Below are 22221 nucleotides of genomic sequence, written 5' to 3' on the forward strand. Positions count from 1 at the left end.
CCGTAGCCGCTGCCGGAAACAGCATACCTATGTCTCGCTTTTTGACTCCTTCAAGGCGAGACAAAAATCAGCAATACAAGATGTAAGAACATATGTATTAAGAGATGGACAGAAGTTAGTTAATCTATCTGCAAGATCTACTTCAGGTACAATAGGGGTGTGGAATTTAATTTTTTTTAAGGACAATATCATGAATATGTTATTGCCAAGGAAGAAACAAAACAAATTAAGAGAATAACATTTTAAAGCTACTTTATTATCTAGCAAATTGTCATCTAAACACATTTCAAATGGAAGAACTAGTCAAAATTATCACAAAAATAACAAACATGAACTCATATCAAAATACATAATACAAATATACAATTGTTCACCTTTAAAATATAAAATACATAAAATCTATAAATATTCTTATCACAGATACATATAGTGGTTTTACAAACCTAATTACATTCTCGATTATTACACAAGAAATTTTGAAGGTAAATGAACTGAAACCTGCCGTTTTTCATCTATGTAAGCTAGCAAAAACAACACATTGAACTGCAAACAAAACTGTGATATTGAAACCTTTATAACAAGTCAAGTTCATAAGTTTTGTATTTTTGTGTATAAATATTTTAGTTTATATGTGTCTACAGTTGTGCAAATTATAACCATTCTTGATTTGATATAACGTTGGTATGATTGTAATTATATTTTCACTGTATCCAAGGAGGACATTTAGATATGAAACCACGAAAAATTAAATGTTTCCTTAACAGTAAAATCAGTGTGTATATAAAGCATACTGATATAATTTATAAAATACTGTAGTATTTTTTTTTATCCTGTATGATGAAGAATTAATTTCTTGTCACAGCTGCTTGACATAAATGCAAACTGTAATGCATTAGATTTTGCTTTTAAATATATGAGTTTTTTAGTTCAGAAAGAATGCTTTATATCCATAGTACTTCATATACTTAAATTTTATGTGTTTGTTGCTATCCAAGTAGCAAGCATTTCATTTATAACATAAATAAGTTGTATGCACATACCCAGGAAAAACATTAAAGTTGGCATCAAATTCCTGTATTTCGGGAAAAAAATCCTACAACTTCTGGCCAAGCATAAATCCTTAAAAATTTAAACAAATCACTGCTGCTTTCATTTTGTGTGATCTTTTATTTGCAACACAGACCTTTGAATAATAATGACAAAACATTTATCAATCAGTTTATGTTTTGTTCATAATAAAAGGCTGTCGTACAAAAATTAGAAATTTTGTGCATACAATAAGGCTTATAGGTATATAATTTTTCATAAAAATCTAAAAAGTGCAATCATTGTATAATGTGTGGTTAGGCACTAGATTATTTTAATACACTCATCAAAATTGCTTAAAAAATAGAAGTCAGAATATACTTACAATTTCACATAAAATTATGACTAACGATTTTTCAATGGAAAAATATATCACCCACAAACTAATTGCTGTAGATATCAAAACTTTTCAAATTTGTCTCATAGTCATATTACAAATCAAATATTTTGCCGAAATTTTTTTTCTCTAATTAATGTCAGCAATACCTTTTGTGAATTTAACTATTTATAACAGAGTTAAAAAACAAAAAAAGGGTTGCAATAACCTATAAATATTTTAAAATCAAACATAACCAATAATGGAAAGTATGTGACAAATTAATAAAGTATTTTCACTGTCATCATGGTCATGTTGCAAAAAAAGAGGTGGTCACTGTACTAGTAACAAAACACATATTTCAGTGATTTCCCCCTTGCTCATAATTTGTATCTTATAACCTTAACAAGTACAAACCCCAAATATATAATAACAAAACTTAAAACAAAAACAAAGAATTTATCTTCAGAACTTTTGGCAAATGAATACCGGTAATAAGGCACTAAAACTCAAATAACATAGAGTATAATGATTCTTCTCATTTTATAAAAGTGTAATATTGTTAAACATAATATAAACATCCCTTAAGATACACTGAGTAAATTCACACAGTGTTTTTGAAAATAAAAGACATGAAGGAAACTGATTTTTCAGGACGCTTGCATATAACCATGTTTCTCTCTGAGTTTTTTTTTCACCTAACAATTTAGTATGAATCGTTTTCTTTGGCTATCATGTTGTGCTTAACCTAATTCTATGCATTTTTATACCAAATCTAAAATTTATACTCAACTTAACAATAAGTTGTGGTTATCTTAAAACTAATGTTTAATTAAGAGCTCATATATATATATATATATAATGTTGTTTGTGCTGTATTTAGACCCCTCTACCAAGAAATTTGTTTTGCATGCACACGTATAAAAATTGCTGTTTTAATCCAACGCAATCATAGGTTTGAATGTTGTTTTCAATTTAGACTTGTATATATATATATATATATAATCACATAAAGCCAATTTTTATATGACTGAGTCAACTGCTAAAATCCTTTATACAATAAAATATATCTATAAAATATCAAATTGACTTATGGAAAACAAATCAGTAACAAAAAACTGTCTTAAAGACTGTGTTAACAACTGTAGAATTTCAAAAAAATTGCATATGAATTTTAAAATCTTCATAATTAATGAGTTAAACTAATTTAAAATTTAAGTAACTATGGAAACCAATGATGAGGTATAGAAGGAGGCCATTCAGGATGCATTTGGAATTCTCCACGAGTTTTTGTTGGATTGACCGCTTTTCTCATTGAAATCATATCATGCATCCGTCTTTGTCGTAATGATGTATTACTGCCAACTCTAGATGAAGAAGGACTACCTGTCATTTTTTCCCGTCTTATTTGCTGTAAAACTCTTTGAAGATTGGCATTTTCTGAAAATAGCAATAAGATAAATTAACCAAATCCTTTTGCATGCTTGTCTCATATTAATGCACAAATCTTTAGAAACACACTCCAAATCCTAGGCGTATTTTTAGCTGTTAAATTGTGCTTAGTTAGTATAAACAAAATAAATGAGAACCTGGCTAAAATGTAGTTACATGTACAGACTGCAATTTTTTAATTGTATATAAAAGAGTACTGGTCTTAGAATTGATGAATTTAAAATAATGATATTATTACATCAGGCTCATGAAACAACTAAAGAATTCGGTTCTTTTAATCATTTTAGCTTTTTCATACTTAACTGACATATTTAAAAAGTAAAAATAATACTGCTCTTAGAACTGTCCCTTTTGACTTTTCAAGATCTGACATTGGACCAAGATTATCATACTGTGACCAACAATTGAATACAATATAAAGATATGACAAAGAGTCCTTTAATTCTTTTATATTGTTGACCTGCAAGGCATGATCTTATATAAAATATGTGTCTCTATGTGTGATAAGATCGTGCATGGAGCTATGGCTTGAATTAAAGCAGGATTTACCAAAAATGACCTGGTTAGGAAATAGCAGATAGGTAAAACCTACGCATCATTTATTGGGTTGTATTAAAAAAAAGTTTTTGTTTTAGAGATTAAATTTGATATTTGTTTAAAATATATGTACCTTTTTTTCTCTCAATATTTGAACTCAAGTAAATTCATATAATTAATTATGTCGAAACAGTAAATTTGTAAAATTTTATTTTTCTGAAATAAACTCTGTGATACATGGAAACTACCATTCCAATGGTGAGAAATATATAATTTGCATTCCACTGTGCAGGAAAGTAACTCTGAATAATTGTAATTGCTACCATAAATATTTTGAACACTTTAACAAACTGTGTATCCTTTCATGCAACTGGTAGGAAAAATTCATGCAAATGAAGATTAAAATTACTAAAAGGTGTTCTGGATATGATACATTGTACGTTAACAACAAGCTTACCTGCTATTTTTACCTGGAAGGATTTTATGTTCTATAAATTCTTTTAAAAGTTATCAATTTTATTTTATACCAAAAACTATTTTGTACCATTCATATGTTTAAAAATTTTCTTGCAAGTTGTCCTTTCTATCTTTAATATAAATAACTCCTATTTAAAAGTTCACATCATGATGAAACCCTAATTTGCTGAGATGCAACTGAAATAATCTATGATAATGACACTTTAACAATACTGATTTCAAGGCCTTTCATTTTTTTAATAGCTCTTGATAAACTGACAAAAAAAGTTGAAAAAAGGGTTTAGACATAACCATAATGTAAATAGTTTTGTTGTAAAAAGTGAAATATTTTTATGCCAAATTTCTGTATTTATATAAACAGGAAAATAGCTACTAACTTATAATAGCTGTCAGACAAAAATATTTCCACACTAACCAAATATCAGTTGATATAATTAATTGTTTCTTATGTTCCCTTGAAGCACATTGCAAAATTCCTAAAATATTTGGAAGATTTAGTGAGTTATCTCCCTTTTTCAATGATTAATATTTGACTTTATCAGATTTTACAAAAAGATCTTACAAGCTGGTGTAAATTTTTTTTATAAACAAAACTTAATAATCAAATGACTTTTAAGATACACAGATAAACTGCGCTCCAATTGAGCATCAATCAATGGTTGACATCTTAGATTTCATTCTTGTTGTGTAAAAACACTTCCATGTGTTTTTAAAACTTCAAAGCATTTACAGAAACCTTTAATTTTTATTTTCTTGGAATACACTAAAAAATCTCCTAAAATCACTTTTTATTAATGCTTTAAAAGATAGGTTGATAACTTATGCACATGCATGTTAAATTCAAGGGGAGATAAATAAGTTTGATACTACTGAAAATCAGCCAAATTTTAAAACTATTTGTGAAATAGAAAATGAAGAATGTGTATAGTACATTTTTCTTTCTGTTTTATCCACCAAAGAATGATTTACCCCTATATAATGTACACAATTATTAAATTTTAATCCCCTTATTTTATAAAAAAAAAAAAACAAAAAAAAAAAAAACAGTGTAAATAAATCTTCTCACTCTCCAGGAAATTTAAGATTTCTTTTTAGCTTTTATCCACCCAGATAATGGCAAATATAAAAACCATTGGAAAATTTGTTGCATACTGAAATGTTTGTTCTCCATAGTTAAAGGACACTTTCTATACATTTGTACAATTTTATGCAGTGAAATTTCAAACATAGAAAAGACACAGGTGCTGAATACAAACCATTAGCTTTTGAATTAACTGAAATGTAATGAAATCAAATTTTGAATTTCAAAATAAACATTATTCAGCCAAAAAAAAAAAACCATGAATTATTTCATATTTTTCATGCCAAGGCCTTTTATAGCCAACTATACACTCATTGTTGAAGGCTGTATGGTTGCCTATAATTGCTTACATCCACTTCATTTTAACTTTGGTGGATAGTTGTTTCATTGGCAATCATACCACATCTCCTTGATTTAACATATTACTTAATGGCATTACATATTTACTGGTAGTTTTTGAAAGCAGGGGGCAAAGCTACAATTTCTTTGTTCAAGAATGAAGTATAAATTAACTAAAATAAAGTCCAAATTGTTGATGGTGCCATTATTATCATTATATAATATATGATGGCAATATAAATAAGCAATTCAAAATTGATTTTGGGTAATTGTCCTTTTTGTGACCTTTTGAACCTTCTATGGACATATAACATACCATTGGTACCAGCAAATTTCATCCATCTATGAAGTGAAGGTTGTGGTATAACTGCTGTTGTTACTGGCATTGGTGAAGTCTCTACTCGATCAGTCTGAATTAAAGAAAATGATTACATCACTCCAAGTAAATTTAAATCATGTCTGTGGCTTACAAAAAAGATATCTGCAGAAAATGTTGTAAGGTACAGCTTGTGTCAAAATGAGAAGGTAAGATTTGGTGCCACTTTGGCCCCAAAATCAAAAATATTTCAAAATATATCAGATATTCACAACTAAATGTTTAATGTATGCACATTAATAAAACAATGCTGTTTTGGTTAAAAATGTATCCTTCCATGAATTATACAGCCATAAAATGACAGTTATTTCTGTAAAATGGTGAAATCATTCAAAACCTTGACTATTTAACCTGAACATGCTTCAAAAAAAAATATAGAGCATAACTGTTGCCCAAAAAGATATTTACACAGTAAGTTGATTTTGTGTTTATCTATTCACTGGCAAAATATTTTTGGGGCAACAGTTGTGCTCCATGTTAATTTAACCCAAATCTTCTTACAATAAGGCTGTTTTTTCTAAAAATCTTACAACTCTTGCTAAGGACATCACTTTAAACATATTAAAGATGGTACATTCTAATTGTGTCATCAAGGCTTGGCTAAAAAAATGTGATAAGTAATGACATCAGGCAAGTTTATTTTATGGTAAATTTACAGTGCCAAATATGCCCAAAATGTACCTTGTCTTTTGGATGCATTTCAGTTATTTGTAGTCGTAAAGAACTGTAGAAGTAAATTTAGTAAAATCTAAGGAAAATTTTTTCATGAGTGCACTGTATTCATGTTTGACTGAGGGTTATAGTGTCAATATCAAAATGACAGAATCAAAATGCTGTTTTTTTTCTTTTTTGTAGCTATTTCCTGTGAGTTAAAATGGTATTCACTATTGTCTCTTGCACCTTTATAAAAGCACAGGTGTTTTATCACTCCAAATTATCAGTCTTTCCACTTAGCCACTGGCCCACCAGCCTAGGCTTGTAAAACTACTATCAAGCCAATAAGAAATTCTACTACAGGCCAATAGAATCCTTATCCAATAAAAAAAAAAATATGTGGATCTGGTCTGTTGCTGCAAAAGTTTATCATGAATACTGTAATCAAATAACAAATAGGGTTTTCTTGAGTACATTTGAAATTAAAGAATATTTTCACAGATGAAGAGAAAAGAAATAGGTAGTTTTTCATGGTTTAAATATGTTAACCATGGAGACTGTGTCTGAATAACCTTATACCCATACATACCCATGTGGGTGGTTCAACTTTTGTTTCTCTTTTAAGGTCTTCCAATGCATTTATAAGTTTGTCTTTCTCTTCTCTTGCTATACAATAGATAATGCACTTTTCTTATTAACATTTAAAGGATAACATGATAAACATCAGTAGATAATATATGAGCTACGTTGGATAGAAATCGACCTAATGCAAATAAATATTAATACATATATTATCCTATTTCAGGTTGAAAAATATCTCTATGTAAAGACTGTAACTGTTTGAAAATTGAGTTGTTAAAAGAACCCTACAAAACATAACAAACATTCATCATTTATTTTGTATTTGAATCTTCCCAAATCAATCAAAGTTTTATACATGTGCATGTATATGTGTACTTGCATAAGGTCGATTTCTATCCGACACAGCTCATATGAGGTATAGACAGATTTTTTTTAAAGATTTCAAAGATCTACAAAACAAGCAAAACATATCAAGTTCTAAATAGATTGTCTGTATTGAGTTATTAAAATTGAAGAAATTCATATAGTTAAACCTTTTTATTCTTATGTTTTAATTCAGTATTAAAAATTGTCATTTTTTTTCAGTAGATCGCATCCATTTTATGCTTTTAAGTTTAAAGAGCCAATAGCAGTTGATAATGTTTATTAAGATCAGTCATCATTTGTAAGATTTTGAAAAATTAATTACTTTTATCATCAGCCACTTTCATCCAAGCCTCTGCTGCAGACACATCTTCAGGTTCAAACTCTTCCCTGACACCCTGAAAAATAAAAATGTCACGGTTATAAAACAAAAAGCAGCTAGAAAGGAGAAAAAAATAAGCTTTGGGGTCAAATTGGGCCCAAGGTTAAAAGTAAAACTAATTTGCCAAAAGTGCAAAATTAAACATTTCAAATGATGAATGTATGCACATGTATCTAAAAAACATTCCAGTTTCCAATATGGGTACAAATATTCCCTTCTCTTATGTTGCAAGACCATTAAATCACAGTTAATATCCTTTAGTGACTAGGAGAGGTATTATGTTAATATGATTGCCACTGAAACAATTACAATCCATTAAGACCAAAAGACAAAAAAAGTGAACAGTTATATTGAACTATAGGTCACCATTCTGCCTTCAACAATGAGAAAGACCAAGTAAATCTCAAAATATTGATTGTTAGACTCATGTACATGCTGAGAAATAATACAACTTAAGATTGCCAAAATGCATTTGGACATACAGATAGAGATACAGAAAATAAGTGTATGTTTACATAATTTTTTTGGGTGAGACATGTTTAACCTAAGTTGGAAATGCATGAACACTTGAAAATGTTTTTTTCAATCAAAATATATCTGTCCCTCTGAAACTAAAAAAACCATGTGTACAGAACAGTGTTACTAGCAGACTTACCAGACATCTTTTAGCTTTTAACAAACTTTTCATTATTTGATTAATCAGGATTTTATCAGCCCTTAATTATAATTAATGGACATTTAACCTAGAAAGGTACAAAAAAAGTAGTAGAAAGAGATGTACCAGGATGCTAAAAACATATTGTTGGTAGTAAAGAATTTACGACTATTATGCAAAAATCCTGAATCTTTTCAGTTATTGCAGGTGATAAATAAAATATAAAAAGTGTGAAAGTATCATTAAAGTGGTTTTGGAAAAGTTGTAGATTCAAGATGCCTACCACTAATAGCAGAAATGGCAACGTCCATATTCTTATTCAGGAAACTCCAAAAATCATGATTTGGCTAAAAAATATTGACGGAGCCCAATGGTAATATGTAAGATTTAGTTGTGGTTAGCTTATACAAAACTACCATCCACTTTTTAAGATACATGTATGACAAAGTCCATGTTTTGTTACATGTATATATGGGAAACCATGCACATTTCATTTGGATGATAACATGTAATAGGAGTTGGAAAATTCCTCTTAGGTACTTAAGATTCTCTCAAAATTTCATTGAAATCAAGTCAAAAGTAAAATCACAAAAATACTGAACTATGAGGAAAATTCAAAAAGGAAAAGTCCCTAATCAAATGGCAAAATCAAAAGCTCAAACACATAAAACGAATGGATAACAACTTTCATATTCCTGACTTGGTACAGGCATTTTCTTATGTAGAAAATGGTGGATTGAACCTATTTTATAGCTAGCTAAACCTCTCACTTGTATGACAGTGGCTTCAAATTCCATTATATTGACAACGATGCGTGAACAAAACAAACAGACACAATAGGTAAAAATGTCAAAAGTAGGGGTACAGCAGTCAACATTGTGTTATCATCTTAATCACTATAAAAACAAACAAATGTAACGAAGAAGCACAAAATGGCATACCGGTACATCAAATTTAACATCCTCATTTTGCTTTTTTATTATACGATTTTATTTATCTATGTAAAATCCTCCCATAAAGGATGGAAGGGTTTAAGTACTGGCGTAAAATCGCGCGTTTGAAATTCGCACAGGTAGACATAAAATAATTTTGTCGTTCAAAGTATGACTGGATACATAAGTACAGTCTCACGTAAAATGAATATCACAAAAAACAGACTTAACAGTAAAAGTAATATTAATAAATAAAATAATATTGTGGTTCAAAGTATGACGGGATACATACATGTAAGTACAGAGTAACGTCAAATGTATATCACAGAAAACAGACTTAACAGTAAAAGTAACATTAATAAATAAAATAAAAGAATACTATAACACGATATTAAGATGATAAACAACGTCAGTACGCAGAATCTATACTTCAAATCCATCGTGTATTATTTGTGAAGTTGATACGGAATATTTATCAACAAGGTCTTCGTACCTTTCCGATGAACTTTTTTAGAAAAAGGACGAGACGTTCTTTGACATACCCCTGGTTCATCAACTTTCTGCTCAGACACTGGTGACGTTTTACAAAGTCTGAGTAGGAGCTGCAAGCTCTTGAATACCAAATAAGTTGGGAAATGTATATCCCATATGCAGGTGAAGTTGGTATATTGCTACTAAGGTGGGGTAAATTGAGAATTTCAAAATTAAAATCATCTCACTTGTCATAAATTCTGGTACTGAGATGACTGTGTATGTCAAATTCGAGGTACAAGTCTAATAAAATGCTTCGCTGGGCGCAGCTTGATACGACCGCAGAGGTCGAACCCTGAACAGTTGGGGCAAGTATGGACACAACATTCAAGCTTGATACAGCTCTGAATTTGGATTGTGATTAAATATTTGACACAGCATAGGTTTCTGACACAGAAAGAATGTGGTCTAAGAACTTCAATTTTTTTAATTTACCTATTATGGTCCAATGCCCAAAATCAAAATACATGGTTAGATTCAGCATATCAAAGAACCCCATATATTCAATTTTTGTTGAAATCAAACAAAGTTTAATTTTGGACCCCGATTTGGACAAACTTGAAAACTGGTCCCATAATCAAAAATCTTAACACAAGTTTAGATTCAGCATATCAAAGTACCCCAAGAATTCAATTTTTGTTAAAATCAAACTAAGTTTAATTTTGGACCCTTTGGACCTTAATGTAGACCAATTTAAAAAACGGGACCCAAAATTAAAAATCTAAAAACACGGTTAGATTTGGCATATCAAAGAACCCCAATAATTCAATTTTTGATGAAATCAAACAAAGTTTAATTTTGGACCCTTTTGACCTCAATATGAACCAATTTGATAGCGGGCCCACAAAATAAAAAATCTAAATACATGGTAAGATTCAGCATATCAAAGAACCCCATATATTCAATTTTTGTTGAAATCAAACAAAGTTTAATTTTGGACCCCAATTTGGACCAACTTGAAAACTGGGCCAAAAATCTAAAATCTAAATACATGTTTAGATTCAGCATATCAAAGAACCCCATATATTCAATTTTTGTTGAAATCAAACAAAGTTTAATTTTGGACCCCAACTTGGACCAACTTGAAAACTGGTCCCATAATCAAAAATCTAAACACATGTTTAGATTCAGCATATCAAAGAACCCCAAAAATTCAATTTTTGTTAAAATCAAACTAAGTTTAATTTTGGACCCTTTGGACCTTAATGTAGACCAATTTAAAAAACAGGACCCAAAATTAAAAATCTAAATACACGGTTAGATTTGGCATATCAAAGAACCCCAATAATTCAATTTTTGATGAAATCAAACAAAGTTTAATTTTGGACCCTTTTGACCTCAATATGAACCAATTTGATAGCGGGCCCACAAATAAAAAATCTAAATACATGGTAAGATTCAGCATATCAAAGAACCCCATATATTCAATTTTTGTTGAAATCAAACAAAGTTTAATTTTGGACCCCGATTTGGACCAACTTGAAAACTGGGCCAAAAATCTAAAATCTAAATACATGTTTAGATTCAGCATATCAAAGAACCCCATATATTCAATTTTTGTTGAAATCAAACAAAGTTTAATTTTGGACCCCAACTTGGACCAACTTGAAAACTGGGCCCATAATCAAAAATCTAAACACATGTTTAGATTCAGCATATCAAAGAACCCCAAGAATTCAATTTTTGTTAAAATCAAACTAAGTTTAATTTTGGACCCTTTGGACCTTAATGTAGACCAATTTAAAAACGGGACCCAAAATTAAAAATCTAAAAACACGGTTAGATTTGGCATATCAAAGAACCCCAATAATTCAATTTTTGATGAAATCAAACAAAGTTTAATTTTGGACCCTTTTGACCTCAATATGAACCAATTTGATAGCGGGTCCACAAATAAAAAATCTAAATACATGGTTAGATTCAGCATATCAAAGAACCCCAAGAATTCAATTTTTGATGAAATCAAACAAAGTTTAATTTTGGACCCTTTTGACCTCAATGTGGACAAAGTTGATAATGGGGCCCAAAAATCAAAAATCTAAATACATGGTTAGATTCAGCATATCAAAGAACCCCATATATTCAATTTTTGTTGAAATCAAACAAAGTTTAATTTTGGACCCCGATTTGGACCAACTTGAAAACTGGGCCCATAATCAAAAATCTAAATACATGTTTAGATTCAGCATATCAAAGAACCCTAAAAATTCAATTTTTGTAAAAATCAAACTAAGTTTAATTTTGGACCCTTTTGACCTTAATGTAGACCAATTTGAAAACGGAACCAAAAATTAAGAATCTAAATACACGGTTAGATTCGGCATATCAAAGAACCCCAATAATTCAATTTTTGATGAAATCAAACAAAGTTAAATTTTGGACCCTTTGGACCTCAATGTGGACCAATTTAAAAACGGGGCCCAAAATCCAAAAACTTAATACTTGGTTAGATTCAGCATATTAAAGAACCCCAAGAATTCAAGAATAAAACCCCATTGAAATTGATCAAGAAATAAGCAATTTATACGAAGTATCTTCTTTTGCACAATACTGTGCAATTGAATATTTCTTGCTATTGTGCAATACTGTACAATTGACAATTTCTTGCTATTGCGCAATATTGTGCTATTGGATATTTCTTGCTATTGCGCAATACTGTGCAATTGAAGATTTCTTGCTATTGCGCAATACTGTGCAATTGAAGATTTCTTGCAATTGTGCAATACTGTGCAATTGAAAATTTCTTGCTATTGCACAATACTTATTATATAATAATTTACACATCCTGTTTGGTGTGTATCTCCTACCATATCATTATTATTTGCTTTTAAATATTAATCAGAAATAACCAACTTAAAATGGAAAATTTTAAAAGAAAAAAAAAAAGGAAAAAAAGAAAAAAAAAGAAAAAAAAAAATCCCCCCCCCAAATTTTTTGAACCCCCTTATGATTCATCACCCCCAACTCAATCCCAGCCTTCCCTTTGTGGTATGGTACCTTGCAGTACAATTTCAGAGAGATCCATACACTTGAACACAAGTTATTGTCTGGAAACTAGAAAAATGCTTATTTTTGGCCCCTTTTTGGCCCCCTATTCCTAAACTTTTCGGGCAATTACCCACAAACTCAATTCCAGCTTTCCCTTTGTGATATGGAACCTTGTAGTACAATTTCAGAAATATCCAAACACTTACACACAAGTTATTGTCATGAAACTAGAAAAATGCTTGTTTTTTGCCCCTTTTTTGGCCCCTAATTCCTAAAATTTTGAGGCAATTACCCCCAAAATCAATTACAGCCTTCCCTTTGTGATATGGAACCTTGTGGTACAATGTCAGAGAGATTCATACACTTACACACAAGTTATTGTCTGGAAGTTACAAAAATGCTTATTTTTGGCCCCTTTTTGGCCCCTAATTCCTTAACTGTTGGTACCATAACCCCCAAAATCAATCCCAACCTTCCTTTCGTGGTATTGAACCTTATGGTAAAATTTCATGGAGATCCATTCACTTAAACTAAAGTTAGAGTGTGAAAACCAATGTGTCTTCGGACGACGCCGGACGACGACGACGCCAACGTCATACCAATATACGACCAAAAAATTTTCAATTTTTGCGGTCGTATAAAAATGAGGCGGAGGAAGCCGTGTCTGTTGTTTCTTTAATTTCTAGTTCTGGTGGATATATTAATGGAACCCAATCAGTAAAGTTCGGATTGTAAATGGAAAGAACATCATCAATATATCTGAAAGTGAAATTAAATAACCTGGCTTCTTTGATCTTCTTGTTTTTGACAAGTGTCTGAAGGAACTCCGATTCATATGAAAATAAGAAGAGGTCGGAAAGGAAAGGCGCACAGTTCGTTCCCATAGGAATGAAGACAAAATTTGTTGAAAAAGTCTACCTCCATATTCAACAAATATGTTTTCAAAAAGAAACTCCAGCATACTGATCACTTGTTCCTCTGTGTAGCATGTTTTACCCTTTTGTTCACTATTAACAAAATATGCCTTATGGTATCCAAAAGTAATAAATTTATAGCGTATGCTACCATTTTTATGTTGAAAAGCATTGTGGATTATTTCTTTCAGACGGTTTTTCAATTTCACATGGGGAATGGTGGTATACAAGGTTGAAAAATCAAAATTTTGATAGAACTAATTTCAGAAAAAGACTGAGATTTAAAGTTCTTTAGAGTTTTTAAGAATCCACATATGCATGGTTAATATGTAACAAAGGGGTGCAGTTGGTATTCTTGTCTTGGTTCCCTAAATGTTACGGGGTCATGATTTTCACACCTTTAGTATGAATTAATGTCTTTCATATTAATTTCTGTAACTCAATAAATATATAAATCTGTCACAAATATTTGAACATCAATTGTCACTAATTAAGATTAACACATTATTTGTCTATACATGTATTGAATATTTGAATTTGTAAAATAATAAGTTTTCTAAAAGTCCAATTTTTAAATAAATGATAAAATTAGAATTAAGTCCAAATAAGCCTGGTGACAAATACCACTACACGAGTAAACAGTGTCACAGTATTTCTGAAGACCCTCTTTCACTGCGGACAGAATTTTAGTCAATCTAATTGACAATTCTTTAGTGGAACATGCATATGGGCCGGCAATGTACCGTTGTTTGTACGGAATTTTGTGAAGTTTAGGTATCCAATACAAACAAGGTAAGTCCTCCGATTTGTTGTTCAGTGCAATGTTCATTGAAGCCATGAAGGACTTATGATTCGCCAAAATCTCATCCTTGTCAAATGATATGTTTTTGTATGTGGAATTACCTGAGTGTTGAGTGTCAACTGATTGGGACTAGGTCCAAATGATATCAGTTTTGATGGATGGACCAACTTAATTACCAAACATGAGGATCACTTAATTACATACTGCAGTTACAGTAAAATATAAGTTAGGGCTATAAATATTAAGTAAGATCACTCACCATTGGATCTTTATACTGGTTCATAGCTGGTGAACTTTGTCTAGCTATAAACTTTTGTCTGATCTGTCTTCGTTCCATCTGATCATCGTATGGCATGAGGGCATCAACTTTAATTACAAAAAAGTTTCTGTATGCATAATTTATAAATAATACATTACATGTATCAGTCTTTGCATGAATTTTCTGTGATATCGTTAAAATCAGTATTTCAAATTTTACAAGAGTGAAGAAGATTTCTGGTCTAGTTAGTATCTATATATATATATCAACCATACAATCTCAAAATTTGAGTGAAAGGCAGAAAAGAAAATTCCGTAAGGATGGCATCGAACATATCAATCCTTCTTTACCATCTGAAAAAAAGAGAAAACGAGTAAGGCGCTTTAAACGTAGGTCACTAGAGACTGATTCGCCCTCCAACATTGTGGTCAATCTTTCCAAACACCAGTTAACGGAAGCTGAAACATCTCTTCTCTCGAGAGGCTTAAATTTCTGTCCTTTACCTGCCCCTGTCAATGAAACTAAATTGTCGGAAGACCTTGACAATTTTGCCAGAAGTCTACGCATTAAGGAATATTTCGCGTCGAAGGAGAACAACAACAGATGCTCGGATAGCGACTCAGAAATTTCAGAAGACGAAAACAACTACAAATTTATAAAAAAGAGTACTTGGATCCCTAAACCGAGCAAAAATGCCACCTTGGAATCATTTATTGACAATTTTAAGTCGGACATTATTAGAAATACAAGAAATAACAATAAAACTTTTGACAATCTTACCAATGAAGAACGAACTGCACTGAAAAACTTACGATCTAACGACAATATCGTCATTAAACCTGCAGACAAAGGCAGTGCAGTGGTTGTCATGGATAAATCTGCCTATATTCAAGAGGCTGAACGACAACTTGGCGATGCAAGGTTCTACCAAAAACTAGACTCTGATCCTACAACATCTTTTAGCAGAGAAATAACTGATAGTTTGGTAGAAATGCACAACGATGGTTTCATCGATGAAAAGACTCTAGAATATTTGAAACCAGAAAATCCAAAACCGGGCAGATTTTATCTTTTACCTAAAATTCATAAGGCCAATAACCCAGGAAGACCTATAGTTTCAGTGAACGGTCATCCGACGGAAAAAATATCGGAATTCGTTGACTTCCATCTTCGTCAACATGTTGAGGACTTACCATCTCACATCAAAGATACTACCGATTATCTTAGAAAATTGCAGGCCTTAAATCCACTCCCCTCCGACACGACACTTGTCTCTATGGACGTCACCTCCCTCTACACGAATATTCCACATGCAGATGGCATTGATGCATGTAAAGAAGTTTGGAATTCCCGACCAGTGAAATATCCACCTACTGAATGCCTGGTCAAAATGCTCACGCTGGTACTCAAAAACAACAACTTCACTTTTGATGGAGACCATTATCTGCAAGTTAATGGAACTGCTATGGGCACCAAAACGGCTCCATCATATGCCAACATATTTATGGGCAAATTAGAAAAACAACTCCTTGAATCTTCCATCGAAAAACCGCTTTCCTGGTTTAGATTTATAGATGATGTGGATATGAAATGGAATAAAAGTGACGAGGATTTAGATACATTCATCACTCATGCCAACAACATACATCCAAGTATCAAATTTACTCATGAGAAATCTAAATCCAAAATCACCTTCCTCGATACCTCCAGCTCGCTCACAGATGGCATCATATCCACTGATCTATATTCTAAGCCTACTGACCCTCACCAATATCTGTCCCCTAAAAGTTGCCATCCTGCTCATTGTACTAAGAGCATCCCGTACAGTCAGGCACTCAGAGTCAAGCGAATATGTTCCAACTCAGAAACAACTAAAAAACAACTACGTCAACTCGAAACCCGCTTGAAGAGAAGGGGCTACAAACACAAAACTATCCAAAAAGGCTTTCAGAAACCGGAAACTATCCCAAGGAGTAAACTGTTAGAATACAAATATAAAAAGAAAAATAAAAGGACTCCATGTGTTCTTACTTACCACCCATCTCTCAAAAACAGCTTCGGTGTCATTCGTGAGCATTGGAAAACAGTTGAAAAGAATTCCAAACTATCCAAGATTTTTCCCGAGCCTCCCATGATAGCTTTTAGGCAACCCAATAGTCTGCGTAACCTGCTGGTGTGGGCTGAAGTGTCTGATAATAGAAGTACTTCTGGAGAATGTCGTTCGTGTGATGAAAAACGCTGCAAATGCTGCCTACAGATGCATCACTCATCAACTTTTCACAGTAAGGCAACCGAAAATAACTATAAGATATTTTGCAATGTTAACTGCAAAAGTATGAATGTTATTTACATTCTAGAATGTTCGGTTTGTGGCCTCCAATATGTTGGTGAGTCAAAGCAGCCTTTCCACAAACGCCTCAATGGCCATAGGAGTGATATCTCTAAGAAGCCACTTCTCCCAGTTTCTCAGCATTTCAGATAGTCTGGTCACACACTTGATGACTTTAACCGCATGAAGATCCTAGTGATTGAACAGAACATTCACTGGAGTGATGCCCAACGACAGGTTCGGGAAAGCTTTTGGATAAAGGAACTTAATGTGCATCATCCAAACGGCATCAATAAAAAATACTAAGTTTTATTTTTCACTCATTTTGGGTTGTAAATATACACAGTCACGTATATTTGAGTATTGAGTTTTGTTTTATATTATGATGTTCAGGATTTTGGATTAAATCAATAGACCAAAACTTACCTGTATTATTGAGCTATTTTTATACATATTATCAGTATTGTTAAAATAATTGACACCGAAGAAGGCTATTTGTTAAGCCGAAATATTTGTCAACACGATTTATTAACAACATCTTCGTATAATACCATCTTATATTAGTATCGTTGTGCAAATCTCTAGACTTATATAATTTTTTCCTTATCTGCACAGTATCGTCTATTCTAGACGATCCGGTACATAGTAAATTTGCTGGTTGGTCCTTTTTATAGACTTCTATATATATATATATATATATATATATATCCAAGAGTACATCAGCAGATATGTCTCATTCTCATATTAACTGATTTTAACTGATTAATACAAACACAAAATAAAAAAAACAGTTTTACATGAAGATTAATATCATGAATATAAGCTACCATTACTAAAAATATTTCCATTTTACCTCTGTAAACATCTTTATTCATTGTAGAGTCTGGATTGTGGTACCCAGGTATATAATGAAGTCTATTGGTCAGGAAAACTCTGAAAGAGAATTAAATGTATATCATGTATATATGTTATGAATACAATGAGATGTTATATGCAGATTATTTCAATTTGAAATCAAGACTAATATTATGGTGCAGCAACTGATGCCATTTGTAACAAAAATGCATGAATGCAAAAGGTTACAGAACTAAAAATAATAGTTTTCTATTGCAGATACTTTGTCATAAAAACCTAATTAGAAATCCTTACATTTAAACCTTAAATGCAGCATTATGTAGACTAATTGTCTTTTCATCATTTTTCTTTTTTTTTTGTCCATTTCTCTTTGACTTATGAATTTTGATTGTCCCTATGGTATATTCCCCCTCTTCTTTTTAAACATGTAAGACTTAAAAATCTAATAAACATTAACATGTAAGACTTAAAAACCCAATAAACATGTAAGACTTAAAAACCTAATAAACATGTAAGACTTAAAAACCCAATAAACCTGTAAGACTTAAAAATCTTACAAAACATGATCAAAAGGACAAAACTTCCTACTCTGGCTGAACCTAGAATGAAGGGATAGTTAGTATGATGGCATACATGTACCGAATTATATAAATGCTATGTTATAAGTTATTATTATAAAAACACCTCATAAAAAAAAACAAAAAAAATGACCAAATTGAAATATGCCTAAGGGACAGAACCGAAATGCATACACTGTTGCATGTAATGCAATAGAATATTGAAAGTTAAAATTTTTTTTTCTCTCTCAAGAAATCAATTAAAAGCTAAATTACACTTCTAATGAAGAAATATTAATCAAATGCATTCAATATAATTCAGTGTTGAAAGTGCACATTTCTTTATCCATGGGACATAAAGCTGTTTTAAATTAGTTTCATATCCTTATTGATTCCATGTAAGTTTATAAAGCATAATACTCTGAGTATTATGGATGATTTAAATCCATTCAAATCTTACATATCAGTAATTAAAAAACTGGATGATCAATTATTTTAAAGGTGATTGGATTTTAATAAACATATCAGTTGATCTCCTAGTTTTATAGGTTTTAAAATATTACATGGTGCTATTGTTTTATTGTCAGAAATTTAAACTCAACAAAGATGGTCATAAATGATAAACAGTTTATTGTGAATATTAAAGCAGGGTTAACACATGGTTAAATCTGGTATTGTTTTATTGCAGGTAATAAACATGAAGGGTTAAAAAAAATTTAGGATAAAAAATTGTGTTGGTTTTGAGAGACCACTTTAATGACATTATTGTTGAATAATTTTTTTTTTTTCTTAAAAAAGGTACACTACAACTTTTACTGTTTTTGGTATACATGGATCAAATAAATACTACTACTATAAAATTACCTTAAAGGGCCTTAAATTATTGACTTTTTTTTCAATAATTACCTTATTCATATGAAAAAGAAGATAACTGATAGTTGTGCCTAGGTCAAATGTTTTTGAAACAGTGATGAAAATTATTAACTCCTGATGAATTCATTCATTAAAAAAATCTCTTTTTTTCACATAAACATCATTACATCATGTACATGTACTTAAAATAATATCACCAAAATAGAAAAAATCATTAAAAGCCCTTATTGACTTTTGATATATTATCATATTTTTCATTTATATGTTCTTATATTGTCATAAGAGCTAATCTGTCAAGAAACGAAAGAAAAAAAACCCACTTATAAATGGTATACATGTGCACTCTCATTTTGTTGTTTAGGATCTCTTGATTTAAAGACACATTAGAGGGCTATGATGATCTCCCATTAATTTAAATAATATTTTTTTTTAGTATCATTTGTCAAAAAACAAATCCAGTAAAAAAATAAGCCACTCTGATTTTTTTGTTAAATCATTAATGAAAGTGAAATAGTGAAATAACTATTCGCTTTTAGCAGCCAGTATGGTTCAATTTTGTCAAAATAAGCTAAGAAACATTGATGACGAATTATTCACTTGCAAGTGAATATTTCGACCTCATTGAATCCGTATTCATGTGAACTTCAATTTAACCCCTTAGCTAGACATGCTAGAGATGGATAACGCATGAATTGTTCCTATAAAGTTATTTAAAGGAAAAGAATGTCAACATTGAAAGTGAAACAAAAGTAAATCATTTGATTGACTGATTCGATCCACAAAAATCATTCTTATACAGGTAAAAACGATGATAAACATATATTTTTAATCTTTAATACGAAATTTAAAAGACATAGAAAAATCCCATTGCACGAGTTCGCTTAATCTATTTATATCTATATTTATGTTTACATCGCTTATATGGTCATCGGACGACTTCGGAGGTCAACGCGATAGTTAATTAAATGGCGTCAAGACTAAAATACACACGAAACGAAGCTACATATTATTGAGCCCATGCCCTGTGAATTGTTTATTTTAGACTTTTAATAGTTTGGATAAATGTTTTACATTTATACAAATCAAATATGAGAATTTGAGTCAAATCGGTGAACATGAATTTGACAGCTAGTGCCCCTTTAACAAGCCCAATTAGTCAATATAAAAAATCATAGACTTTTAAAAGCCAACAGAATTTTGTTACAGATGAGACACAGGATATTTTCAGTATAGTAATCACTTTGTGTTATGAGACCCAGAGTTTTAGTTAGGATTTTGAGGGGTTTAGTAATTTATGAATGACATGAAAACATATAATATCTTCTTGGTGTTTACTACTTAGCTTGATAGTAACTTTATAAATGCAGTTATTGTAAGAGTTTAGATACATGATGATGTTTAATATGTGTAGTTTCATCTAATTACATAGTAACTCAAAATACATCATTAATTTAATTTACATGCCATAGAGCATGTAAAGTGAGAAGAATGGAGACAGATCTTGAGTAGGTCCTTCAGTACTGGCTTAAATGATTATTGAGTTATCTTTTTTTGAATTTCTGGGAGGTGATTTCACATATACATGTACCTTTGTAAATCTTAAACACAATTGACCCTTTCCTAATATTCATGATTTTGAAAAAAGCAGTCACAGCTAGGCTGGCCTAATTTGGCCAATAAATTTCACAGCAGGCCAGTAGACATCTGTCTGCGAGAGTATCAGCAAACTGGATAGACATTAGTCCAAATAATTATGACGTCTTGAAGGGCTATTTTAATTTTTTTTCTGTGAAAAAATTAAAATAGCCTTTCAAGACGTTATAATTATTTGGACAAGACATATCACATAAAAAATCATACCACAGAAAAAACATGATTGACAATGTATGATTTAAGAACAAACATGTTAGATTTTTGCATTATTCATTTTTAACTTACTGACGTGGATGTGGCTTGTTTCGTCTACATCTTGAAGAAGGACGTGATTGTGTTGGTTCATCCAAGAATTTCCCTTCAAAATGTGAATTGTAAGTTGTTGGCTGGCGTGCTTGAGCTGACCAAATACGAGTTGCTTCATTTCTGATGTTCAACAATTCATTTTGATCTGGACCTGGATTATTGTACAATGCAAATTCCCTCAGTTTTGCCTTGTCAAGAGGCAGAGTTGCAGTTTTTGCTCTTCTTAAGTTAGTAACAGGATTTCCGTAGCCCGGTAGAATATGTCCCGTAGCCATTGTTTATTATTTGCTATATGTTTTACGACATGAGAAATTTAATGTCAAAATACTTAACTTAAGTAAAGCAAAAATTTCTGCAAAAAAACACCTGTGTTTACACGCACCAAGCAACAAGATAAAACCGGAAGCGGAAGTCATGCAGAATCCTATTTCCGGATGGAAATGATTTTACTTGTCAAGTTTTTTTTTCATATTTGGTGAATTTTAGATGAAATTCAGTGGTATCACATCTTATCTTTTAGAAGTACTCATTCTTTATATCATTCACACTCTAGTCTAACATGCTTTTGTTGAAAGTAAAACAAATCGCTATATTGTGAAAATAAACTGATGTCAGGATGTGGGAGGGTGCAGTTGCTGCACTTATTTATGCTAAGATAATATTACTATTAGACTCATCTTCTAAGAACAATATTCACTCTAACAATTTTTATTGGTTTCCACTGTTGATCTTACATCTACAATGTCAAATGTTTTTATTTACCTACATTTATTTGTCAATGACGATGATGCTTTCTTTTGGTCTCGCTGGTCTCGCTAAATAGTGACAAGAAGTGCTAAGAAGTAAAATTTAGGGTAAGGGGTCCTATCGCCCTAATAAGGTGTTTGCCATGAATTCGTTTGCCCATAGAGTCCAATCGTTA

The 22221-nt window shown here is 31.3% G+C and overlaps 3 protein-coding genes across 6 annotated transcripts in view; 1 reads left to right on the forward strand and 2 right to left on the reverse strand.

Moving 5' to 3' along the window:
* The window catches only part of LOC127716584 (regulatory factor X-associated protein-like), a 270907-nt gene that overhangs the window by 236221 nt on the left and 12465 nt on the right, over positions 1-22221 (reverse strand). The window lies entirely within an intron of this gene.
* On the reverse strand, positions 1701-21693 carry LOC127716580 (uncharacterized). The gene is made up of 7 exons (XM_052222813.1): positions 21279-21693; positions 17909-17988; positions 14727-14833; positions 7589-7661; positions 6908-6984; positions 5605-5698; positions 1701-2842 (listed from the first exon to the last, which is right to left on the reverse strand). The coding sequence occupies exons 1-7, from the start codon at positions 21572-21574 to the stop codon at positions 2625-2627; spliced, it is 945 nt and encodes a 314-aa protein (XP_052078773.1). The 5' UTR covers positions 21575-21693; the 3' UTR covers positions 1701-2624.
* LOC127716572 (exocyst complex component 1-like) overlaps positions 21716-22221 on the forward strand; it is a 98106-nt gene continuing 97600 nt past the window's right edge. For 3 of the 4 annotated variants that reach the window (XM_052222800.1, XM_052222802.1, XM_052222803.1), the window contains exon 1: positions 21719-21821. The gene's annotated coding sequence lies outside the window, so the exon portion shown is untranslated. Of the gene's footprint in view, positions 21822-22221 lie in introns of all 4 variants that reach the window. The other variant, XM_052222801.1, reaches the window with a different exon arrangement.

Source organism: Mytilus californianus, unplaced genomic scaffold (genome assembly GCF_021869535.1).
Source record: "Mytilus californianus isolate M0D057914Y unplaced genomic scaffold, xbMytCali1.0.p SCAF_9, whole genome shotgun sequence".
Lineage (NCBI taxonomy): Eukaryota > Metazoa > Mollusca > Bivalvia > Mytilida > Mytilidae > Mytilus > Mytilus californianus.

Bases quoted from the DNA above. Each gene is read 5' to 3' on its own strand.
- LOC127716580 (XM_052222813.1), bottom strand. From the start codon at position 21,574: ATGGCTACGGGACATATTCTACCGGGCTACGGAAATCCTGTTACTAAC. The intron at 17,989-21,278 runs GTAAGTTAAAAA...ATTCTCTTTCAG, and splicing joins AACAAGCCACATCCACGTCA to AGTTTTCCTGACCAATAGAC. The intron at 2,843-5,604 runs GTATGTTATATG...TGCTATTTTCAG, and splicing joins GAAATTTGCTGGTACCAATG to AAAATGCCAATCTTCAAAGA.